At 39.0% G+C, this 27,423-nt stretch overlaps 1 protein-coding gene and 1 long non-coding RNA gene across 2 annotated transcripts in view; one reads left to right on the top strand and one right to left on the bottom strand.

Annotated features, from left to right (window-relative positions):
• RRAS2 (RAS related 2) overlaps positions 1 to 2,182 on the bottom strand; it is a 67,330-nt gene extending 65,148 nt beyond the window's left edge. The window contains exon 1 of the mRNA XM_026668342.2: positions 468 to 2,182. Coding sequence (XP_026524127.2) covers positions 468 to 926 — 459 coding nt within the window. The 5' untranslated portion in view covers positions 927 to 2,182. The remainder of the gene's footprint in view (positions 1 to 467) is intronic.
• On the top strand, positions 1,504 to 24,374 carry LOC148133306 (uncharacterized). The gene is made up of 3 exons (XR_015746655.1): positions 1,504 to 1,594; positions 20,642 to 20,709; positions 24,253 to 24,374. It is a non-coding gene; the product is annotated as an uncharacterized LOC148133306 (long non-coding RNA).
• The last annotated feature ends 3,049 nt before the right edge of the window (positions 24,375 to 27,423 follow it).

Raw genomic sequence — 27,423 nt, 5'->3', positions numbered from 1 at the left:
GCTCGAGCTCTGCACAAACAGCGACGAGGCAAACTATGGGTGCTTCCAAGGCGCTCGGCTCGGCTCAACCCAACCCGGAGTTCCCGCAACAAGCCGGCAGCGAAGGTCGGATGCCCGGACCAAAAGAGCGCCGAGGAAGACAGGCAGGTAACAACACCTACACCCCTTTCGGCCTCCACACAGGAGGGACTCCCCGAGGCTAAGCTCCAGTCCGCCGCTTGCAAGCCGAGAAGGGTCCCTCCCTCCAGGCCTTGAAGCCTCTCCCCGGAGCGCGCGTGTGTTGGGCTCTCCTCACGGGGAGAGGGCATCTCCCGAGGAGGCGCCCACCCACCCGCAGCGATCCCAGGTCGGAGGAAGAGGAAGGGGCTCCGGGTGCCTGGCCGTTGCGCTGCGCCCCACCCTGAGCAGAGCAGAGGGAACGAGAAAACTGACGCCGCTGCCGCCCCCCTCCATTCCGGGCCTCTTACCTGGATAAACTGGATGGTGAGCGCAGACTTGCCCACTCCGCCGCCTCCCACCACCACCAGCCGGTACTTTTCTTGCCCCGGGCCGTCCCTACAGCCCGCGGCCATGGAGAAAGAGCCCAGGCCAGGAGAGGCGAGCGAGGGCGCAGCGCTTGCAAAGGTTCGAGGCTCCCTCTGTGATTCCCCCCCGCCTCCCACCGGGGCAGCGGATTGCCGATCGCCGCCTTGCCAGCCGCGGGAACCGCAGGCCCAGCCGCTTCTCAGCGCCGAGCGAACAGTAGCGAAAGGAGGGCCGAGAAGCCGAGTCCGCGACTCGAAGGCGGCTCCAGACTCCTCCTCCCCCTCCTCCTGCTCCCCTGCGCGGCGGCCTCGCGCGGAGTGAAAGCGGCGGCAGCGCTCCCCTCCCTCCCGAACACACCCGCTTGGGCTAACAAATGGCCGTCGGGAGGTGGGGGCAGCCATGCAAATATGCAGCGGGTGGGCAGGGGCTTCCTTTGCTCCGCGAGCGGAGGCGCGCCCGGGGGGGAAAGGAGCTGAGGCACGCGCCCAGGCATTGTCTAAGCGCGGGAGGGGAGGGGACGATTTCACACTTTGGAACCTCAGGGGGGAAGATCGACGCCCTTTCCCTTGCCCCGGCCCGGACTAGAGAAAGAGGGGGAGGGATTTCCCCTCCCCCCATCTCCCCAGTTGAAGACCCCCGTCCCGCCCCTCTGTGGAAGGAATTCATCACTCCCGGCGGAATCAGGAGCCGCGCCACGCCCCGTTACTCATTCGAGTAGTAGGGCCACCTCATGGGTCCTGAGCTCTCTTCCAGCTTGTCCAGAGGAATGGATTCCAGATGTAGAATTCAGTTTGTTTTAAAGCAAATAACCTCCCCAAGCCCTTTGTGGTAGTTTCAGTTCAGGCAGAGATAACCCCGGGATGCTGCTTTAAACCCAGCCTGACAACATAAGGAAGGATTTTTTGTTTGTTTGTTTGTTTTTACTTTTACCAATCCTTTCTCGGAGGAATGGACTCAGAATTGAACTGCCTTCTCTTAACAGAGGGAGAGGGATATACTACGACTACATCTATCTCCAATCTACAACCCTGTCCTATCAACAGTTCCAAGAAGGCTCCACACCACTCAGGTGAGGACACAGATAAGCCTCCAGGTGACCTTAAATACTCAAATGACCAGCTGCCTGCAAGCATGATAAATCCTTCCATTCCCCATCATCCAGTCAGAGCTGAAGAAGCTTCGTGGATAAGAAGAGAAACGTCTTCAAAGAAAAACCAGAACTTGCCTCTCAGAATTGACTTTGCTTATGGCCCCACAATTCTGCAAAACAAAGAGGCCTCCGGATCACAGCTTTTCAGTGGCTGCAACCCTACTCAGCCTCAGGGAAAATCCCTCTAGCCCCCTCCCCCATGTAGTTAGCTTTCAAAAGCTAAAAACTGAACTGGACAGGAAGAAATGGGTCAACAAAGTCTTGGCCTATATAGGTCCTTGAAAGCATGAGTGGATGCTTCTAGATCAGGAGTGGACAGCCTTTCCCCAAGCTCTTTCCTGCACTCTTCAGAATTTGTGGCATTCTGACATTCAGCAGAGGATCCTTTATAAACACCCCATGTTTTTCATGCGTTGTGAAAGGGAAACAACATGAAAAAGATGTGGAAGCGATAGGGTAAGGGGGGTATAAAATAAAAAGAGAAAAGCTTCCTCTTTTCACAAATTCTTCCCTAAAATCTGTTCCTGCATATTTGTGTGATATCACCCAAACATCACCCCACCCACTGCTGTCATCAGTGGCTCTTCTCCCCAAAATGTGCAACATTCAATCTGTTATAGACGGATGACACCTAAGCATCATCAGCCTCACCACACTGTGCAGCTGTTTGTCTTCCTTCAGTAGATGTTCCGTGAAAAGAAAAAAGGTTTTAAGTTTGCCAGCAGAAAATGATATCGTCTAAATATATTTTAAAATCTTATTATGAATGAGATGGAATTTGACCAGTGAGCATTTAACCTCAATGTCAGCATTAACCTACAACCTTCAGGAGATACTTGGTTGTTCATAATTTAATTTTGATTGTCTTGTTCTCACAACATCTCCATTTGTATCAACAAAAATCTGTTTAAACATACCAATATCCTTGAGAGACAAGTATAAGATATATATTTGCTTAGACTAATGTTATATTAATGCTAAATGGCTTGTAGAATACAGTGTCCAAGTACAAGTGGGGCATCTCTGGTTAGAGAAGCCAGAAAAGATACAATGAACCTGAACTCTGAGGGTCATTGGCCCTTCACTTTTCAGTGATTCAACATGGTGTCTTGTCTCATAGTTCATGTCCCACCTCAATCATAGATATTCAGACCACCTCAGACCAGAGGTGGTATTCAGCAGGTTCTGACCAGTTCTGGAGAACCAATAGCAGAAATTTTGAGTAGTTCAGAGAACTGGAAAATACCACCCCTGACTGGCCCCGCCCCCATCTATTCTCTGCCTCCTGAGTCCCAGCTGATCGGCTGGGTCTTCTTTTGTTGCCCTGCCCAGGAGAACGGAGCTGGAAAGCAGGTTAGTGGCGTGGGAAGGGAAGGGGATTTTGCAGTAACCTTTCCCCAGGAGTGGGGTGGGAATGGAGATTTTACAGTATCCTTCCCCAGCCATACCCACCAAGTACGTCATGCCCACCAAGCCATGCCCACCAAGTCACGCCCACAGAACCAGTAGTAAAAAAAAAATTAATCCCACCATTGATTCGGACATGAGCTATACAGTATAAGTAGATATCCTCTTCTTTTTACTCTTTTTCAGCCCCCAAAGGCCCTTGGGTTGAGTGAAGGAAACATTTTTGTCTTGTTGCTTTTTTTTGTAAGACCAGTGCTACTCTCAAATATGTTATATTTAAAACATTGTAGGCCAAACTGGTGCTTCCCCAGAGATGTTGGATTACAGTGTTCAACATCCACAAATAGCAAAATGGTATGTTGAGCAGGGATGATAGATCTTGTGGATGAAGATATTTGGAGGGCACTAGAGAAGGAAGCTCTTACAAACTTCAGACTGAAACAGACAACGATGTCCACGTTCTGTGTTATGTGTGTGTTGTTACAATATCCTTTGTCTAGAATATGTTTCCTATGGAGCAGATTGGAAATACTTTTTGTCATAACTGTTATGAAAAGAAGCATACACTTTTCAGTAATAACAATAAAGATAGTCTTAAGGCATAGCAAAGGGGATGGATGATTAGTGCAGCTTGTAGTCATGAAACAAAGTTTTGAAAACAGAGCATACCGCTATTGTTTTAATACTGTTCTTCATCGATTAGATTTTGGGTTATAATTTCTTTGAGCTAGAAATCCCCTTCTTTTGTGCAATAGCGTAATCAAATACAGACGCTGAGTTTTGCATATTACCAGGATGGAACATGGGGCTGCCAGATAATCTTGCTAAAAGAAGCAGCAGGCAATAGACTCTTCCAAGCCAAATTATTTCAGAGGTGAGGAGGACGACTCAATGGGAGTTACCAAAGGAGCAGTCCAAATGGATGGAGGAGAGCCATTCCCAGATGGAGTGCACAACAATTTCCAATTTCACAGATTGCACTAAGAGGAGGAAAGGGGTCTCCTTCTAACACCCAAGGAGGAAAGTATGGTGCTCCAGCATCTTCTCTCCACCATCCCGCCCAGGCAGATGGCCAGGACTATCCGCTCTAATAGTACACCTCACTATTTAAGGAGAAGATAGAGCCTGAGTTCTTATTTTGCTGCCCACCAGATGGTCAATAGATAGAGCACTGAACATCTGCACTGTGAGAGAAGGGAAGGACTTTGTGTCAGATCTCCAGCTTGGCTTTGACATTTGTGGACTTCAGCCAAAGTTGCTAAAACAGTCACACAAAGGACAATGATACGGGATGGGTAAAATGATGCCATGTTGTAAGGACTTAGGGCTCACTGTAATTGTTTGAATGAAAGTACTCCAAGGAGGGGCTACTATTGTATCATGTCATGAATAGAGGGGGTGGGATCATGACAAAACAAAACAATGAAAGTGATTAGACCAGGCAGACATTCAAGAATGCATTAGAATGGCAATTGCTTAAAAGGGTTTGTTTTCAGTATGTGGCATGTTCATCTATATACACATGGAAGAAGAATTAATCAAAACCACAATTGATTTAATTGCTTCAGATGAAATATTTAGAGAGTGGATGAAAGATACAAAGATGATGCGATGGAAAGAAGAGGAGAAAAACTAGATTATAAATAGAACACTTTTAAACTTAAGAAAGTTTAAAAAAAAAGATAAGAGTAATCTCCCAGAATGAATTAAATGTGAATGAGAAATCTTCTCGGAACAGAGTGCAAAAAATTATACAGCATTTCAGTGTGGATACTTATGCAAGTGGAAGTAAGAAAAAGGATGCTTGGTGGATTGATGAAATGAAAGAGGCCATGGATGAAAAACAAAGGCATATTTTTTAAAAAAATGATTGTTGCAAAAAAAGGATATAATAGATTGTATAATATAGAGAATGTAGTGGAAAAGATAGCTGGAAAAAATTAATAAAAGAGAGCAAGGAATTATTTAAGATTATGGAGGAATTAATATGGCGCCACATCAGCAGTCCTTTTGGTGAATACTTCCTAAGTTTTATTCTTATGAGGATAAAGTAGGATTCCATTGTAAGGAGTGGATGATGATAACACCTTCTAGATAAAAGTTAAAATTAAGACCAAACAAAATAACAAAACAAACATGGGATTTACCGTACTCCCTTTAACATTTCTTTTAGTAATTGTTAGGCTTGTTTAGGCTGTGAGTCAAAGGAGTTTCTCTTTGTAGGAAATGAGAGGCAGCTCCTTTCTTCTTTTCATCATTTTTAAATTATTACTTTTCAATGCAATGAGAGTCAATCACAGCAGTATCAGAAGCTCAACTACTGATATTTAACTCTTGGCTTAGACTTATTTTGTCAGTCCTGGACTGCTCTTCTGTGTGAAGGGATGCACTTCAATCCATCGGAAAAAAAGTCCCTTAAGCAGAAGCTTCTTTCGTGTGGCCTTTCCCAGACCATTTTATACAACCTTGGCTGGTCTTAAGCTAAAAAGTTTGACCTGCCAACAATTACTCAAAACTGAGCAGCATTATCATTTGAACTGACTTCCCAGCTTTTTTGTGCTATCAAAAACAATAAGGCATGGCTCACTTACTCAAACTACAACTGTGCTATTGTTTGGGCTCAGTGCAACACCCTTATTTCAGCATTAGTATTGCAAACTCTCCATGGCCCAGTGTCTCTGCCCTCATAGTAGAAAAGAAGTAGACACAATAATGCATGTTCTTTTATATTGAAATTTTATATGATTTACATTACATCAAAATCTTTTTTTTTTTTCTTGTAGCAGCAATCCCTAGGCAATCTGTTGCTGTGCTGATTTTCTGATTGTTGATAAGGTTTTTATATAACTTACAATGGTGGAAAGTTGGTTTAGTATCAAGGCTTCAGCAAAAGTTCCATAATAGGAATTAAGATGGGTTGCTGTATATTGTTATTAGTGTTTATTTTCATTCTTCCTCCACTCTTTTTATCTCTGTTTTATTTCCTGGATAAGGGCTATGATTAAATTCATGTAATACTTAAGATTTTAAGCAGAGCAGCATGGTGGCTGAGTGGAGAAGATACTTGCCTCCCATTAGAAAGGTTGAAAGTTCAATCCTAGGTAGTAACTGATGTGTCTCTCCTAAAGCGCAAAGAGAAAATATCTGCTGCAAATCGAACTCCCATGTAGGCATTGGGAAGGTCATCCAGCCAATAAATTCTCAGCTCCATTCAGTCACCCTGACTACTCGAAATCAAGGCATTACACAGAGTCATAAAAAGAAAAAAAAATATTTCAGCAGGGAAAGTAATAAATGAATTGGATAAAAATTTAAAAAGTGGGAACTTGGTAAAAGGGACTAACAAAAACCTTCCAAAGTGATTGGTTGATTGGTTAGTTGGTTGGTTGATTGATTGACTGACTGAACATGTGCTGACTGAACCTTGCTGTTGAGTCATTACAATCACATAGATTTTCACCAATGACAATCTGTTCCTAATCTGGTCTTTCAGGTCTTCCAAGGATGCACCCATGGCCACTGTAACTGAGTCTACTCACTTTGCTGCTGGTCTTCCTTTTCTCTCTTTCCTTCCACTCCAGCAGTGGTCAGAATCAAAACTAAATTTGGGTTGTGAGGCAAAGCTGGAAAGAGTATTGCTTAGATTAGTCCCTTCAAGTTTTCTTAGCAAGATTTCAGTGTTTCCTTTGCCTCTTTATTCCAATACTATGCCAGGGCAGGTTATAAAATGGATTAGCCTTTGTCAGCTATTATTGGTGGGAGAAGGGAGAGTCAAGTGACCAGACCTGACTAGGAAGAGAGGTAATAGAGGTCAGAGCAGGATTGACAATAAAGTCAATCAGTATACGGTTAACATCTGTGGTGGGATTCTACCAGTTTGGACTTGTTCGGGCACCCCTGCTTTTTCCCATGCTTTATTTCCTGGTTTTGTAGCACAGCTGATTTGCGCAGCAGAGTAGCTTGCCACGCCTCAGCTGTTTCAGTCACTTCGTGCTGCAGTAGAAGGTAAGTATTAGACTTTAAAATGGGCTTTTTAAAATGTAGAGTATGCGCAAAGCACGCTCACCGAAGTGGTTGTTACACCTGTTGAATCACACCACTGGTTAGCATATTGCTAGAAAGGCCTTCATTTCAAAAGTGAAGAAAGTCCATGAAAGCACTATTTTAATTTAATTTTTTCTCTATATCACCATATACCCTAAGGTTTCATGCCATTTATATCGCAAAGACCATTTAAGCTGTTAAAAGGCCACTACCCAGTATCAGGAATCAAATGAATTTAAAAGGAGAGCTGCCAAAACATGGTGTGTTCTTTACAGTATATGCACCTTTCATCCTTATTTATAAAGAGCAGAGAGTTTCTTACTGTATGAATGATCATGAAGATAAACCAGCTAAGCTGAAAGCTGTTATTTCGCTGAGCTGGCTTTTCTCTTTCCTATTATCGTTACATTGATCAACATATCAGTTGATTCAGGGGAAATATTTTTACCCCAGTTGCAGTTGTGTATATACTTTGTTCTTTTATGTTTTATGCTGTTTTCAAGATGCTGCCCAGAGTTGTGAATTTGAAGATGGGTGGCCAAACAAACAACAAACTCTAGACAACAAAAGAATATGTGGATTCCTAGGGTACCAGCCTGTGGATGGGAATTCTGCTGTAATTTTAAACGTGTGTGTGTGTGTGTGTGTGTGTGTGTACGTGTCCATGGTCTTTCTTTATGCTGAAGTCAGCAACATAAGAAATGAATTAGTTACCATTTATAATGTTGCCATTAAAATGGAAAGTCTTTTCTCAATTAATGTGAATTCCTTAGAGACTCTAGTGACAACATGAGTTTGTGAAGTGGTAAATATTATTGCAGTGATTTATGGTTGCTTCAGAAAGCAAATAATTCATGTTCCCTTTGCCAGCTCACATTCCATGTTCCCTCCTATCTAATACATTTTTTAAATTCCAGAGATAGTTGAACAGCTTTGTGAATTTTTGCAAGAAAATGGTTGAATCTTAAACAGTTATTATTATATTTCATCATTGTAGTTTGTGGACATAAATAGATGAATGTTTGTTTACATGTACTGAGAGATTTCAGAGGTTTTGGGATTTTTTTAGCCATGAAGGGGTGGGACTGGCAACATCTCACCAGGAGTCTTGCGACTATCATAAATATTTGTATTGGCTAGTCCCACTGTATTGTTACCCTTCTGTCTGTTTTTTTTTTGTTCCTTGATTGGACTGTTATTTACTGTTCAAGCTCTTGGTCTAATGGTAATCTTAGTCTTAATTCTTGTTCATCTTGGAGTAGATTGCTGGTGAAGTGGTGTTTTGATCTTTTCATTTCCTTTTTGGTTGTCTTTTTTGAATAGCATGTAGATCTTGTTTATCTCAAAGTATCTGCTGATGACCAATTTACCAAAAAGGAAAGAAAACAACTAAATAAACAAGCAAGTGAGCACCAAGGACCTCATACTAACCCTTTTCTAATCATATGTTGAAATTGCTTATTAACTACCTTTGAGCTGTTCAAAACCTTAAAATGACAAGTTCTCGGATAAGAGATAAGAAGAAATCATGTTGTTATTTAAGAAAAATGTGAAAAGTTACTAAAATTGTTTATATTTGTTGTGATGAATGTTAGGAGTCATATATTTATATATTTTCTTTTTTGTTACTATATTCTTAGTTTTCTTTATTTTCTTTTTTATTTCTGTTCTTTATGTCTCTTCTAATTTTTATCCCTTGCATTGTTTACTCCTCTCTACTTTTCTATCTTTCTTTCAGTTACTTTTTACTATTATTATTATAAACTTAAGTACAGTTACTCGGGGGGAAACAATGAATGGCAGTAGATGCTTGAAAGCTGTATTGGATAGTTCTGGATATTCAGAATATAAAAGCCAGACATTTGGAAGAGATTTTTTGTATGGAACATGATAGCAGTGTTCCTATGTTTGAAGGGCTACAGATAACAGATAATCAGAGTTGGAAGGGATCTTGTAGGTCATCTAGTCCAACCCCCACCCAAGCGGGAGACCCTACACCATTTCTGACAAATGGCAGTCCAATCTCTTCTTGAAAGTCTCAAGTGATGGTGCTCCCACAACTTCCAAGGGCAAGCTGTTCCATTGATTGATTGTTCTCACTGTCAGAAAGTTTCTCCTTATTTCCATGTTAAATCTCTCCTTCTCCAGTTTCCATCCATTACTCCTTGTGTGGCCTACAAGCACTTTAGAAAATAGATTGACCCTGACTTCTGGTTTGAGTGTCTTCGCTGACAGACCGAAACCAAGATCATGTATGGTTTCGATCCGTGCTCGCCGCTGGAGCGCCCCAAGCCTGCTGGTTTTGGGGCTAAGCCACCCCATAGAGGTGGTGAAGAGGGGGTTATTGCCAGCAGGGTTGAGGAGAGCTGAATCTCTCCTCCTCAGCTGGCCATTACTCCCTTTCCTGAAGGCAGTTGCAGTGGTGGTCAGAAATGGCCACCTCAAAGAAGAACTTGACCGGAAAAGAATGTGCACGAGGAGGATAAGAAGAGAAAGTTTTGGATGACCAGGTTAAACCACAAAAGCAACAATGTAAGGTACCCTAGAATTTAAAATATAAAAAAATAACATTGTTCCCAAAGAAGATTTTGAAGCAGTGAAGGAGAGAGGGAAGGGAAAGGACTTGGTTTTTGTTTTCCCATCCTTATACTGACAGCTAAGAGACATAAGCAAGAAATTGGAAAAAAAATCCACTTTGACATCAATAGGCATTTAAGCTGAAAATAAAATGTCAAAGGGATAATAAAGATTTCTGGATACTTAAAAGCTTTTAAAAGCAGGAAAGGAGAGAAAAAGAATAAAATGGCAGGATCTGGAAAAATGGAGAAGACTGCCTGGAATTAAAAGGAATTTACAGTGAAATCTCAACAAGATTCCTAAAAGATACATTTGAACTGAAACCTGGCAACAAAATAATAGAAGTCCAGGAAGAGAAAGTGGAAAAAAGAAGCAAGAAGAAACGTTCTTTGGATTACTTGGATTACTTGGTGATCTTTGGATTTTTGGTTATTGCATTTAAATGACTAAAATCAATTGGGTGGTTGTTTAAAAGTGTTTAAAATGGTACCACTTTTAGAAGAGCTGAAAATGGAACTTAAAAAGTACAAAGAAGATGCACAAGAAGGGAGAGGTTCTTTTGGCTTCGTATTTCAACTCTTAGAAATTGAGATCTGGAACTATGAGAAACAATAAGAAACACTTGCAGAACAAGAAGATTGGGACAAAGAAGAAGCCATCTTTACTGATCAAGTAATTTTATGTGGGGGGAAAAAAGGAAAGGGGGGAAAGAGAATGAAAAGTTTAAGATTTGAAAAAACAACCGAAAAAAAAGAAGAATAGTTTGAAAAATAAGTATAATATTAGAAAGCAACAGAAGAGGGGATTACAGAAGAGAGAATTAGAAGTAGAGAGACAAGGAGGTAAAAGGGAAGGAGAAGAAGAGGAAAGGAAGGGAAGTTAAAAGGAAAGGAAAAGAAGTTATAAATTCACAACTATGAACAGAAACAAGATATAGCGAAACAGAGAAAAGGTATAAGAATTGAAAGTATAAACCTGTTTAGAGACAGTGGGTGAAAACTTAATTGTAAAAGGGATTCTGCAAAGGTACATAAGATAGTATTTTTTATATTACAAATAGAAATAATTTTAGAAAATATGATTAAAATGATGGATAAAATATTTATCGTAATCTAGTGGAATGTTTTGTTAATAAATAAATGAAATAAAGTGAATGAGAGAATTAAATTAGGAAAGGATGGGAACATTTTAACTATTATTAATGAAGATGTTAAGATTTCAATGAATATTAATGATAGAATTGAATTGGAATGGAATGATTGCTTTATTTACATATGCATACATACATACATATATATATAAAACCTTTTTTAAAGAATATGGTGTGTATTTTAAGAATGTACCAAGCAGAATTTGATTGGAAGTTATGTATTATATTGAATGTTATAATCTTAAAGGTATACATTGAAGCTTAAATAAGAGTTGAATGGATAAAATTAAAAGATATAAAGGTGTCATACTCCAATTAGTAACTACAGAGGAAAATTTGTTTAATGAGAAAAGATAATATGAAATTGAAACAGGACAGACAAAAGTATAATATAATTATTTGAATTGAAATGAGATAATCAAAATAAAGTTGAGAAAATTAAAAGAGGGGAAAAACTAGGTACAAAATGTAAAACAGGAATAAGATATGGAATAGAACACAAAAATGAGCATGAAATTGAGTTTGTGTCTGTATGAAAAAGTGATAACCTGGGACCATGCTATTTTCAAAAAAATATGTTTTATTTGTATTATGTTTTTTTCTTTGTGAAAACCCAAATAAAATTTTCAAAAAAAAGAAAGAAAGAAAATAGATTGATCCCTTCCTCTCTATGGCAGCCCCTCAAATATTGGAAGACTGCTATCATATCTCCCCTAGTCCTTCTCTTCACTAGACTAGCCAAGCCCAGTTCCTGTAACCGTTCTTCATATGTTTTAATCTCCAGTCCCCTAATCATCCTGGTTGCTCTTCTCTGTACTTTTTCTAGAGTCTCAACATCTTTTTTATAATGTGGTGACCAAAACTGGATGCAGTACTCTAGGTGTGGTCTTACTAAGGCTTTATAGAATGGTAGTAGTACCTCAATTGATCTTGATTGTATCCCTCTGTTAATACAATTTAGGATTGCATTAGCTTTTTTGGTTGCTGCTGCACACTGCTGGCTCATATTTATCTGGTTGTCCACTAAGACTCCAAGATCCCTCTCACAGTTACTGCTATAAGGCCTGGTTTCACCCAGTCTATATGTGTACTTTTGGTTTTTCTGCTACAAAGAAGGGATTAGCCTATTTTCCAAAGTACCAGAAGCAGAAACAAGAAGCAACAGATTGAAACTAACCAAAGAGAGAAACAATCTAGAACTAAGGAGAAACATCCTAACAGTGAGAGCAATTAACCAGTGGAACAGCTTGCCTTCAGAAGTTGTGGGTGCTCTATCACGGGAGGCTTTTAAGAAGAGACTGGACTGCCACTTGTCTGGAATGGCATAGGGGGTCCAGCTTGTGCAGGGGATTGGACTAAAAGACCTTCATGGTCCCTTCCAACTCTGCTATTTTGTTATTGTATTATTCTAACTGAGTCTCCTTCTAAGCTCAGTCAACCATCTCATGAACATGGTGGCACCCAACTAGGAAGGTAAGGCTCTCGCTCCTGGAGCACTATCTCCCTATAAAGCCACCACCTGCACCAGAAATCACTTTTAAAGCTGCCGCCTGCACCAGTAACCATGAGTAAACCAGAGCCCAAAAAACAAGCCCAAAAACGCTAGATTCTGAAGCCGTGGAGCTCCTGCTAGCTGATCCGAAGCCCTCCTTCTCCTTCCCCAGAGAAGTGAAGCTCTTTCCATTGAGCCCTATTAACCACACTGGTGGAACTCTTGAACTGGATCACTTGGAGCCAGCGGAGTGCAAACAACGTACCTTCATTTAAATCCCTCACACAGCTGATAGAAGTATCTTCCATGCCAGACAACGTGTTTCCATTAATATCCCCCCCACAGTTTCCCCGGAGCCACATCGGACAGTTGGCAGGGAGAAACAAGGAGGGAGGAGAAAGCCCTGAGGCTTTTAGGAGCTGAAAGTCACCCTGGACGGGTGGTAAAGGCAGAGGAATGCTTCGGTGGTCGCGTGGAGAGGAGAGTCTCCTCGACTGACCTGAAGAAAACCCCTCCATCTGAACTAAAAAGAGAACTGCCAGCATGGCTAAATCGAAGCCAGGAAGGCAGCTGAGACAGAAGTGAAAAAGAAAGGAAAGATCTTGTAACAGCGTGCTTAGTCTTGGTAAGAATCACTCCAATTTCTGCAGTGGAATTTTCCTTGAAAAGTGGGACTCAAAGGAGATAAATAGCTGCGATTAACGATCTGGAGTGACTGTCAGATTTAGTTTTAAAAAAAAAAGATATTGCAACTAGAAATAACTTTAAAAGTAAAGGACAGATTGGATTGGTTAACCCAAATTTCTGGACTGTATTTTTACTACTACTCAACTTGAAGAACTTTAGGAAACTATTGGAAAACAATCTTATTCAGAGACATATTGATTGTAGTTAAAGTGTTTTAATTCAGCGAGTTTTGCTCTCTTTCAAAAATCCAGCGTGCTTTGAACATCTTGTTACAGCCTATTGTTTACAGAGTAATAGCAGCAGCAATCAGAGCAATAAATTCCTCCCACCCAGTAAATCACAGCTGCTAATAAAACAATTAACCCTTTCCTTGCAGACTCTCAATACTACCTCATTACTTTAATCAAACACTGATTAATTCATTACCTCAAAACTTACAACTTTTCTACCTCATCACCTATATCAATGATTAGATAATCAATTTCTATAAAATATTTCATTAATGGTTTAATTGATTTATTGTTTTAATTGATTAGTGTGATTAGAGTGTTTAGTGCAAATAGTGTGATTACTGATTAGTTTAAAAGATCAAGATTCATGTAATTTAATTGATTAGTAAAATCAGTGATTTAGTGAATTTAATTGAACAGTGTGATTAATGATTAGTGTAATTAATTGATTAGCAATTAGTAATTAATTGATTAGGCTGATTGTTGCTCAGGAAAATTATTTGACTAGAGAGATTACTGCAATTGATTGATTGGTGTGATATTGGCTATATTGATTACCCAAAATTGTTCCATTAATTAATTCAATCAACGTACCATCTTAACAAACCTACCATGCCAAGAAAAAAAATCCAATGCCAAACCACAACCTAAAGAGAAAGTAATCCCCACCAATGAACCACAAGACTCCTGCACATGCCTTAAATGCTACAAAACTCTAAAGGATAATGAAAACTCCATCAAATGTTCTCTATGTAACAAATACGCTCATCATGACTGCTTGGGATTACCCAAGCAAATGATTCAATACCTAGAATCATCCAATGAGTTTCCATATCTCTGCAAATCATGCAGACCCAAACTGGATCTGTTGGAAAGAGCTGATACCATTGAAACACATTAACATCCCTTGACACCATAGTAGCATCCCTGGACGCCTTAAAAGAAAGATTATCCAACCTTGAAAAAAAAGATACAACGCAAAAACCTGAACATCCAATAGCTACAAACCACATCTCTACCCAACAACCACAACCCAATCCACAACCCAATCCACAAAAAACATAAGCCGGACAAATAATTGTTGTAATGTTGAGGCAGTCAAGTTGTTTGATCATGAACAACTGAATTATGATGATCTTTATTGGAGTATAGTCTTGCATTTATATACATTTTTAGATATCCTCCATCATTGGTTAACTTTGGTTACTGCTTAACTTTCGTTACTGTTTAGTACAGTAATCCATACAATTAATTATCTCTAGTTAAAGTCTAACATATGTCTACTTCCCCTCTCTAATCCTCCTTTATCCATAGATTCGTGACTTTGTTTGCCTGAGTTGTATTTGCTTGGAAACATTCTTTATCTGAGGTTTGCCATCTGAGATTGGAACATTCCTGCAATTACAACTCTACAAATAATGATATCCCAATCCTCATCAGAGAAGCTGTTGAGCGTGAACGGAAACGTCCAAACGCCATCTTATTTGGTCTAGAGGACATCAATGATAATGATGACATCACAACTGTCCGAAACATCATCAGTGATTATCAAGCATCAACCATCTCCCTGATGAAATACTTGACATTTCCCGCATTGACCAAGAGCTCAAAAACAGAGATGGCTCTGTGGCCCCACGCTTGTGCAGGGTCATTTGCAAAAATGAATCAAGCAAACGTAAATTCATTTACACTATAAATTCATTTGCCAAAACCAACACCAACCATAAGAACCTCCGTTGTCGCCCTGACCTAGCCATACAACAACGTGCCCGCTCCCGTGTACTCCGCACTGAACTCAAAAAACATCTAGACAATGGAGAGAAGGACCTGTACATTGACTACCATGCTGACTGTATCAAAAGTAAGTCACACAACCTGCAACTCAGCTTTAACCTTCAACCACAACTCTACCTCAACCAATCCACCATCACCCAAGACTAGGCACGCACGCCCCTAACTACCTCAATTCCAACTACTGCTGGCCTTAAATGCAAACTACTCAATGCAAGAAGCCTTGTGAATAAAATACCTGAATTTTTCCTCTTACTAAATATGGCTAAATTTGACATCATATTTGTCTGTGAAACATAGCTCAATGCATCTCTCCCTGACTCCATTACCACAGTAAGAGACTATCACGTTTACCGATCAGATCATGAAATTCGTAGAGGAGGTGGTGTTGCTATCTTCTGTAAAAAGTCCTTACATCTAAAAAACATCCAAGTTACCCAGGAGCTTGCTCTTCCTGAGACCATCATCTGTGAACTATCCTTAAATATCACATTTCGATTCTTACTATGTTACAGAGCACCTGATTATGACATTGAACATGTAAACAAGCTAAATACACTCCTAACATGGGCAGCATCCTGCCCACACACTTTTATCTTTCTTGGTGACTTCAATCTACCTCATATTGACTGGACCCTAAATGAATGTACAACTGAATCCATACACGCAACCTTCTACAATGCTGTTACAAATCTGGGACTGGAACAACTAGTAACCAACAACACTAGACTAAACAACTGCCTCGATCTCATCTTCTGCAATAGTTTGAATTTAATTTACGGAATACAAACTAAAGAACCCTTTTCCAGCGGTGACCACAATATGATTGACTTTTGTCTCAACACAAAAATCATCACACAAAATGCCCACACAAAAATCATCACAATGACGTAATCCCCAATTATAACTTCAAAAAAGGCAACTATGATCTTATAGACAATGATCTCTCATCCCTTGATTGGCAATCTCTATTCACTGGATGCAATACTGTTGAAGACCATTACAACATATTTTTACTTGAAGTTAAAAGAGTCATCAAACTATATGTACCAACAACAACTCCCAAAACAAACAAAAAAACAGATTACCCATAACAACAAGAAAACTTCAATCCAAAAAGAGATCACTCTGGCAGAAAAACAAATCTGGTCACGTTGCCAATTTCAAAAGCCAATACAAAAATTTATGCCACCAGATAAAGACTGAATGCACCAATTATCACATTAAACAAGAGGAAAACCTTCTATGCACCAATTCCACCCACGCTTTTTACAATTTTGTAAACAACAAACTAAAAGACTCAAGGTCCATCCCACCCCTGATAGGACCTAATGGTAAAGACTGCAATGACAACACCATTAAAGTCAACATCTTTAACACATTCTTCGGCTCAGTATTTGTAAACAGCAATGGATCATGCCCAGTATTTCCTAGCTGAACCACAGACAACTACAATGATCTAATACATATTGATTTTACAGAAGACAATGTTGAAAAAGCACTATGCAATCTAAAACTATCTCTATCTATTGGACCGGGTGGAATATGTGCCTACTTCTTAAAAAAAACTATCCACTGCCATAGCCGAACCTCTAAGCATAATCTTTGAAAAATCTTTCAGGACCAGCTCCTTGCCTAACCTATGGTCACAAGCCACGGTCATCCCCATCTTCAAAAAGGGAGACCCCAGCCTAGTTGAAAATTACAGACCAATCTCCTTATGCTGCGTCACCTGTAAAGTCCTGGAATCAATTATTAACCAATCCATTATCCTCCACTTAGAAACAAACAACCTACTCTCCAATAAACAATTTGGTTTCAGGAAAAAACTATCCTGTAATCTGCAACTCTTACACTGCAAAAACATATGGACTACACAACTCAATCAGGGCAAAGCAATCGACGCAATCTACATAGACTTCTGTAAAGCCTTTGATTCAGTGGTACATGACAAACTACTTCTAAAACTAAAATCTTATGGTATCTCTGGACAACAGCATAACTGGATAGAAGCATTCCTTTCAAACAGACAACAAATGGTCAAAATTGGGAGTGTCCTATCAAATTCTGTACCTGTCAATAGTGGTGTCCCCCAAGGCAGTGTTCTAGGACCAACTCTCTTCATACTCTACATAAATGACCTCTGTGATCATATTAAGAGCAACTGCGTTCTTTTTGCTGATGATGTAAAGCTGTTCAATACCACAGACAATACTACTACCCTCCAAAAAGACCTTGACTATATATCAGAATGGTCAAACAAATGGCAACTTCAAATCTCAACAAATAAATGCTCTGTCTTACATATTGGCAAAAAAAATCAGAAAATAAAATACAAGCTGAATAGTCAAGATCTTGTTGATGATCCAAGCTCTGTAAAGGACCTTGGAATACTCATCTCTAATGATCTAAGTGCTAGAGCCCACTGTAACTACATAGCCAAAAAGGCATTAAGAGTTGTTAACCTAATCCTACGTAGCTTTTTCTCTGGTAATATCACACTACTAACTAGAGCATACAAAACATTTGCTAGACCAATACTCGAATATTGCTCATCAGTCTGGAACCCACATTACGTATCTGATATTAGCACAGTTGAGAAAGTCCAGAAATATTTCACAAGAAGAGTTCTCCACTCCTCTACTCATTGTAGAATACCTTATGCCACCAGACTTGAAATTCTAGACCTAGAAAACCTTGAATTATGCCGTCTTCGGTCTGATCTAAGTATGGTATATAAAATCATACATTGCAATGTCCTACTTGTCAATGAATACTTCAGCTTCAACCATAACAACACAAGAGCACACAATAGATACAAACTCAAGGTTAACCGCACCAAACTTGATTGCAGGAAATATGACTTCAGCAACAGAGTGGTCAATGTCTGGAATACTCTACCTGAATCTGTGGTTTCTTCCTCAAACCCCAAAAACTTTAACCTTAGACTGTCTACTATTGACCTCACCCCTTTCCTATGAGGTCTGTAGGGGGTGTGCATAAGTGCACCAACGTGCCTACCGTCCCTGTCCTATTTTTTATTTTTATTTTTCTTATATGTATCCATTTCATCTATTCATAACTATGTTTATACTTATACCTGTTATCTTGTAAGCAATTGAAAAATCAAATAATAAATAAATAAATAATAAATCATAGAGTGTCTTTACTGGGTTCCTAATTGTCAGCAAATGACGATAATGCATACATGTTTGCTAGTACATATAAATGATGGTTCTTACTAGTTTAGATCTCTGTTGTGAATTTTGAATGACGTGGCACAGTGTTATTCAAAGAAATCTTATCAATTGCTTGTTCAACCTTCTCTCTGAACACAGTATTTGTCATTAGGTTGCTTTTCACCTACAGTACGGTATGACTTTGTATTTCCTTTTGCTACAGAGAACAAATGCCCAAATGATGCCTTGGGTTATTTATTTTTTTAATCTACCCTTGACAATAAAAGTTATTGCTTCCTGATCAGAACGAATTGTTTTGTGCTTATATCAAAAGAAAAACTCTATTGGGTTGCTAGTGCATTTATTTATTTGAAAGTGCTGCAAAAGCTCACATTATCAGACAAACGAGCATAGCAAAATACACACACCAATAAGGCATGAATGACATCTGAGCCCAATGAAATATCATCTTTAGGTATTAATCATATTTATATTCACAGTTCTCCTTTTTTTTTTTTTTGCAAGATTACAGTTCCACTTGGCACTGCACATATGGACTCCCAGTCAGTAACTCAGTTGAAACTATTTAGCTATTCCATTCTCTGAGTTTCAGTACTTACTTTGTCACATGTGTGCTTCAATTAACCAATTTTCAGCCCCAGATCTAGTTGGCAAGCAGTGAATGCTGGATGCCAAGACCTGAGGTGTGAGGCAGCTAACTGATGAGTTGCAATGAACTCTAAAGATCAGTAATTGTCCATGGGCCAAAATTTAACAGTCACTGATATACCGTAGTTAGATTCCCAGCCCATTTAGTATCAGAGTACAGATATAGTTTGCTAATCAGAGATAATATTTTCTGTATGATTATTCTTTTCTTCCATTTCTAAATGTCTCCCACACAACTGGCAAAATATCACTTGAATCATATTATTATAGAAATAGCACTAGGCATCTGTTAGTATAATTGGTGTAATTGATTGTTTCCATTCATCTGTGAAGCATACTTGAGCTTTTGTCCCTACGAAATTAGACTTAATTGAATTCATATTCATATGGCTAATAAGTGCTCAAGGAAATAATGCTATCAAAGCCAGCACAACTTAAAGGCAGGGTGAAAATTAAGGTACATTCAAGGCAATGTTAAATATCTATGAAGATTCTCAATCATCCAGGTCATTGTTATCCCAAAGGAATAACAAAAAGGCAACTAGAATTTCTTGTTTGTTTTTCTTTGAAAATGTTTTGATTCTTATCCAAAAACTTGTGTAATTTAGTTCAAGGTAGGGTGGGGGAAGAAGAGGAGGAGGAGACAAGGGAAGTGGGTGGGGGAGGAGAAAAGAGAAAGGGAGGAGAAGGGAAGGAGGAGAGGAGAGGAGAAGATATGAGTAGTACTTAGATAAGACACCATTAGAGCAGAGGTCCCCAATCTTTTGGACACCAGGGACCAGTTCCATGTGGAGAGGTTTTTCTGTGGACCTGAGGGGATGTGCTTTCGCATGTTGCATGTATCCTATGGATAGAGCTTTGCTTTTTTGCATGGGCTAGTTTCTGGCATGCCGTGGACTGGTGCCGGTCCATGGACCGGGGGTTGGGGACCCCTGCATTAGAGAATCTTATTTATCTGGAAATGCACCCAAATTCCAGGTACATTTTATCATACGTGATGGTCTTGTAAGTATGCTATATCATATTAGATACATTTAATAATGACAATGCAGAAAATATTTAAAATACAAATATTAATGAAACCTCAAGCCTTCTTTGAGGTATTATGGACAAATTGGTTGAAAAATAATTTGGGACATTATTTCCCTACAGGGTGACTGCTGCAAGGAGTCACAAAAAGGGGACATCAACTGTTGAAAGACTGGACTTGAAAATTGGCAGAGATGGCAAAATTAACATTGACTAGAGACAATGGATTAAATAAATTTATAAGAGATTGGAAACCATTTGTGGACTTTCTGTGTGTTAAACACAAGCACAGATGGTTAACAGAGGGATTTAAAGATTAGTTTTATCTTTGGGGTTACCTGTTGACTGACTGACTGACTCTCTCTCTCTCTCTCTCTCTCTCTCTCTCAAATAGAGGTTGGATTGACTGAATAGCTAGATCAATAGGTTTCTATATTAGAGGCATGTTTTATGTAACATAGTATTTTTATTAAATACAGATGAGAAAGTTTATAACTACTTGTAGACCTATTATGTAAGGGGAGGAGAACATATCAGATATCCCATTTAGACTGGAAAGACAACAATCATTTTGATTTTATCTTGAGTTTAGTCAATTTGGGCACTAAAAAGATGAAACATACCTAGTGCAACCCTATGACTGCTAATTACCTCCCTATAGTCTTGTTAATATAAGGGCAGTACTTCCAATGACTTTAATCTTATTTGTAGGAACTTTTCACATTGCAAATGGGTGCCTAAAGGAAGTTTAAAGAGCAGTGATCAAGAGAAGATTACAGGTAAGACAACTACAGGAAGCTATTTTAGAATAATTATTTAGATGCTGGTGGAAAATTCTATCAGCTATACTTTTATCATCTTGATTGTTCTCTATTGTTTCTGAGATGTTATCACTCTTAACTCATTCCTGTGAGTCAGTATTTAACGTTATTAAAGTTTAAACTAAGAACTGCATGTAAGCAAATGCCGTGCTTTTTTTAAAAAACTAAACATTCTGGACCTTCTGAGTCATGTTCAAATATAACTGCTAAACATTACAACTAAAAATGCAACTTTACTTCTGGACAAATTTGAAAGTTTATAGCATCACTGGGAACATCTCCTGTTCCAGATTAACTGAAACCAGTGAGATGTCCACAAACATGTTAGATGTTTGAAGAAGATGGCAAATAAACAAGAGAGAAGAACCTAAAGCTATATCAAGGAGAAGAATCAGATCCAATGAAAAGCAGGTGTTACTGCTGTCTTCCCATATTGTCTTACAAGAAGAGTTGCAGTTATCCAGATGTCACAGTGCAGAAGGCAGTGGCTTAATGTTCCTGGAGATCATTAAGCTTCTCCTCTGGCAGTTTGAGTCCTAGCATCATGTGGCAGGGCAAGATCCCATCACTTGCCTCAGCTTCTGCCCACCTAGCAGTTTGAAAGCAGGTTATATGCGAGTAGGTAAATAGATACCACTTTGGTGGGAAGAAGAGATGGCACTTTGTACAGACAGTCAGATAGATCTGGACCTTCCCTGATGCAACACCCATTTGTAAAGTGACTTAAGTGGAGGGAGAAAGTCCCATCTGCTGCTGCAGGGGGCAGTTCATCTTTCTTTGTGGTGTGGAGCTAGCTCCTCTCTTTGGTGCACCAATGATAGTGTGTGAACATGAACCAAATGGGCTAGTAATTAAGGCAGTCAAATAACTACTCTGTATCAGCATTGTAGTTGCTGGCTAATGTAACATCACCATATGATAAACAAACAAACAAATAAAATAATGCAGAAGGCAGAGCAGGTATAGAAAACTGGAGCTTTGATCATACCGCTATGATCACTATCCTGACTTTTTATACACTTCTCTCCTTGTGAACGATGGTGTAGAACATGGTTTCTATGTCTCTCTGAAAGTTGTGGAAATCAGGTGACATCCATGCAATCTACCTCTTAGGTCTGAGAGCTTAAGAAAAGGGAACATAAATACAATTCTGAAGACAGACTCTCTCTTTCTGGAAGAATTCAATTTAGTGACCCCATCCTCATCTAGCAAATACACATATGATCCAGTGGTGGGATTCAAATGTTTTTACTACCGGTTCTGTGGGTGTGGCTTGGTGGGCATGGCAGGGGAAGGATACTGTAAAATCTCCAGTCAGAGGTGGGATTTGCTGGTTCTCCAAACTACTCAAAATTTCCGCTACTGGTTCTCCAGAACTGGTCAGAACCTGCTGAATGCCACCTCTGATATGATCTGAATGCTGCAGCAATCATGAATGAATGAAAGCATTAGTAAAAAGAAAAAAAAATAGAAATCTACTTAATAAACGTGAGTCTCATTAATAGATGGAAGTTACAGAGACAGATGTAATATGTGGGTTTTGAAATTGCAAGCATTAATCAGCGTTAAGTATGTATAATTCTACTGAATGCGGAATACTGAGAATATGTGGGAGTTCTCACAAAGTGGCTGATGCAGAAGACATAAATAGAAAGCAGGCATCAATTAACTATTACTATACATACATCTCTCTATCCCGTTCATCAGGAAACTATCTTCTACTTACCTTTGTCCTTTTTCTGGGCGTGTGGGCACACAATCAACCCAAACAACGCTCTGTCTCTCTTTTAATTTTCTAAGACTGCATATATGCAGCCCAGTAGTACTCTTCTTTATTAAAGTTTTTTTTTTATTTTTATGTTACAACCTATAAAAATTTCAATATCAATTGAATAGTGTGTTTCCTGGGTACATGTTATTTTAGAAAATAATGATCAAAATATTTACAGCAATAGTCATTACATTGATATTCTACAGTAATAACAATGTTTGCTTATCCATTTTAACAAATCTCTCTTATAACTAGTTCTTTTCTTACATTTCCATGTTTTCAACTTCTGTTTCTATTAGCCATTGATACAACAGGTCCCATGTCAAAAAATATTTTCCTTAATTGTTAATGTTGGTCTATCCATCTCTGCACATTCTAATACTTTTTAAATTATGTTTTCATCTGTCAGGATTTCTTTACTTTTCCATTGTTGTGCAAATACTAGCTGCAGTTAATACATATAAAAACAAATATATTTTCCTTCTATCATATTTTTCTGGTAGGATGCCCAGCTACATTAAAACCCTGTGGGCTCCATACCTTGATGTTTCCAACTTATCCCATTTATTTGTTTATTAAATGTATAAGGCCACACCACTCTGATAACAACTCTGGGTGGCACATGGCCCACAATACAATTAAAAACATTTGGAAGAAGAGCAGCCATTTAAAATACTAAGACACAGGACCCGCAGCTCATTTTAACTCCAGGACTGGGGAAAGAGACAAGTTTTCATGACTGTTTTAAAAATGGCCAGGTTGGAAGCTAGCCATATCTTAAGAATCATAGTGATCTAGAGGACGGATACTGTGACAGAGAAGATATGTTTCTTAGGACCATCAGATAATAATGGTTAATACTGTTGATGGGAGTTGTTGGATTATATAAGCAGAGCAGAAATCACAGAGGACAGGCAATGAGTGTTACCTTTAGTAGATCCATTCTACCTCCACCAATTCTGTGCCAATGCTATAACTGAAAAGTGTCTGAATAATTGTTTTCCTCCAGGATACTCTGTAGTGGTATGCCTACCATCATCTCTCCAACCTTCCCTAAGGTGGGAAGGCTGGTGCCTGAATGAAAACTGTCCAGTACTGTTTGTCCAGAGAAGACTTCTTAAAGAAGGGTTGTCGAACTACACAGAAGGGGCCACCTGTGTTTCAGCAAAGTAGATATTACATGTTTTCTCCTCATAGAACTTACCAACCACAAGGAACATGGATCTAATACATCTGTGGTTGAGTTAGTAGACTTAAGAATCCTGCACACCTCCTCAGGAGTTATATATTGTATCCCAGATAACACACATAATCTTGCTTCTATCACCTTGATAATCCTCTTTCAAGCACATCCAAGCAATGTGTTGATGCTAGATGCCTAGAATATTCCACACAGCAATCCTCCTGAGCAGGGAACAAGTTACATCAGTAAGGGAAAATTATTCCTAGTAAGACTGTTTTCAATTGTCCAAAATCTTTTGGCAAGTAATTGTAGGAATGTGCTGGATTTTAGATAAAGGGTTAAGATCATTAATAACACTCAATAATTGAAAGATATTTATAATCTGTGAGAAATGAATGGATCCTGAGAGTGCTAGCCATCCAGGAAGAGGACATAGCATTATGAAGTGAACAAAGGCCACAAATTGTATATGGTTTCCTGGGAAATTTTATTGAAAAAAAATATATATTTTTCCATATTGTGTTACATTTTCTTTTGATTTTTTCAGGTAACAGGAAGCAATTGTGGAAAGACTGAAGATGTTCCTCTTGTTGCAATGCAACGAGCAACCGAAAAATGCAAGTAGTCCATGCAATCAAGCTAAGAGGATTGAAGAATGTAAAGCAATTGAACAAGGATACTTGCAGAGTAGACGTGATAATTTCTGTAAATGAAGGACTTGCAAGAACATGCAGAAAACAAGGCAAACAATAATTGTTCTGAAAATAAACCTTATTACTGTACAGTGTAATTTATTTCAGACATTGGCTCGCCTTTACAATATCTTTTATACAATTGTTCCTGCCATATAAGGAGGTGGTTTTTAACTTATTGCTTTTCTTATTACAGAACATCTTGGGACAGGAAGCAATACTGTGAATTGTCTGCTCAGGTGCAATTTTCCATCTCTCCTTTATATATAAATGTCGAGTTGAGGCTTCTTTTTTCATAATTAAATGGTCCTTAATGACTTACAGATGAATATCTATTGGTTCCTCATGTCAGCAGGATGGCAGTACAGATTTCCTTGGCATTCCAACACCTAATTATCCTTTCCAAAAGTGACAATGTTCCCATGGCAACGTAAGCATTTTTATTATTGAAGAACTCAAACATTCCTAAGCGAGAACACACATTGTAATGGTTAAAAAGAAAAAAAGTAAGTTATCACTTACTAAAGAAGAGGCATAAAAAAGCCAGATGCAGCAATCTAAAATGAGAGATGTACCAGCGTGAAGAACAGCCTCACTTAGTCTCCATTATTTCTTCACACGTATATTATTTGCATAAAGCAGCTTTTAGATTATTTTCAATGTGTTAAACAGCGTGGGCTAGACTTTTTCTTTTCCAGCTGATGAATGCACTCATTTTTTATTTTACTTTTGGCTTCTGTGTTTATGTCCAATACAGTAGTCCTCGACTTACAACAATTCGTGTAGTGATTGTTCAAAGTTACAAGAGCACTGAAAAAAAACGACTATTTTTATGACTATTTTTCTTACCAACAACTCTGTGGTCATGTGACCAAAATTCAGCTGCTTGGCAACTGACTATTTATGATGGTTGCAGTGTCCCGGGGTCATGTTATTGCCTTTTGTGGCCTCCTGACAGATAAAGTCAATGGGGAACCATACTTGCGTACTTCAGATCTTCAGCTCCAATATTCTTATTATTTAGCCCATGATGAGAATATGACAGAAGTAAACATATATACACACAATCCACGTGATTATAAGTAAAATTTCTATGGAGGTAGGGCAGTGGTCTCATAACTGAGTGTCCAATTCAACTATCCAGGTTATTACCTCTGGCGTTGCTTCATGCAGATCTTCTAGGGAACCAGAGAACACACGTGGTGTGCAATTTTCCACAATGTGCTGCATGTATCAGCACCACAATCACAACAAGAGGCATCTTTCCATCCCCAATTGATACAGGGCAGACACTTCTTCCAGTATTACCAATTTCAATTTCAACGTGTGGCAGGTCAAAACCAGGGGGTTTCGTAGAGGGATCACTAGTGGTCAGAAGGTACTTTGGACCATTCTTCTCTCCAGACATTCTCAGGGTTAAACTGGACAGATGTTAAGTAAATAGCTATTTTCCAAGCTGGCCTACGGGATTAGGTCAGCTCAAGTGCATAGCAATAATTAGAATCTGTTCACTATGGCTCCTTGATGAAGAGGATAGTGGCAAGAATAGGAACATCTGTGCTCACTTCCTACAGGGAAACTACTATGACTGCAGAAAACCTCCTGCTCTTCCTGTAACTTTGAAGAGCCACGTGGATGTCTTGCCATTTCTCTGGTGAACTAGGAACATGGCAGAAAATATAACTGATGTTGCCAGTTTCTCCCTCACCTTGGCTTGTCACACAGTACTTCAATCCAAGGGAAATAGTTTTTCTTCCGTTCCTACAGACTTCCTGGACAAATCCTTTCTTGGCACGTTTTTTCAGAAGTGGTTTGCCATTGTCTCCTTCCTAAGGTTGACTGACCCAAGGTCAACCAGCTGGCTTTGTGCATAAGGTGGGACTAGAACTCACAGCCTTACAGTTTCTAACCTGATGCTTTAATACTACACCATACTGGGTTTCACAAGAAAATAGTAGCTATGCCCAAACCTGGATGTATTAAGACTGATTCTTGTCCATAGTGTGACTCTCACCAAAGTCCTTTGATAACACAAATCATGACCATTTGAAAGGGAATAATAGAGAGGAAGGAAATACCATAATGTGAACACACATGGACCAACAGGGACAAAATACAGCAAAGGTATTCTCTTTATTGGGCTACAAGGAAGAAATAAAACATACACATACAGTACAATGATGTTAAAAAGGACTCTTTAAATAATCATTGTAGGTGGGATACAAGCATGAAGAACTATTAACTAAATAAATGATTACAATAACTAGTTTTAAAAGAGATGGGCTGGGAAAAAGAGAGGAATCAAAAGAATATCAAAAATGAGAATGGTAATGAAGAGGTGTAATAATCCACTGCTCACAATTGCAGTTTGCAAGTGCAAGTCGCACAGAACCACTCAGGACAAAAACATGGAGTAGCTGCTGTAAAAACACCATTTTCAAAATGGCAGAGGTCATTTGTGTGGAAATGGTTTTAACTTCTAGAATAACAAACTGAGATTTGAATTACATGTGAGTCTTGAATTGGGTCCAGTCGATTAGAGCTGTGTCTATCTGGGACAAGTAAAAATCAGTCTAAAGCATCCCTGATTAATATTAGACTCAGGATTGATTGTTGGGAGTTGGAGCACAGCCCAAATTTCAAGTTTGACACAGTAGCATCACAAGAAATGGTTAGGTTTACACAGCATGTTAAGCCATAATGCAGCTTGGTTATTTTGGTTTATAATTATGTGGGAACCTAGCAAATTTTGGGCTTTTTAATAAGCCTTACCTTCATTCAGTATGTGAACCCAGCAGTGATTCATCATACTTGAATGTTTAACATTCATTTTCATTTAATATAAAGGAATTGCTCAGAGTGCAAATGTACTATTGTTGGAATGACCTGAAGTTCTGTTTCATGATCTGAAAATTTTGCTTGGCATTTTACTCTTGAAGATCACAAGACCAGAGAAAACAAATCCAACTTAAAGGGATAAGAATGTTCTTAAGCCTAAAAATAATTCCATTTGCATATATGGCCTA

The sequence above is a fragment of the Notechis scutatus genome, chromosome 1 (genome assembly GCF_049901735.1).
Source record: "Notechis scutatus isolate UNSWTSFEM ecotype Mainland chromosome 1, rNotScu1.2, whole genome shotgun sequence".
In the NCBI taxonomy this organism is placed as follows: Eukaryota; Metazoa; Chordata; class Lepidosauria; order Squamata; family Elapidae; genus Notechis; species Notechis scutatus.
Note: the sequence above shows the minus strand (reverse complement) of the source record. Positions and strands in the feature narration are given on the sequence as shown.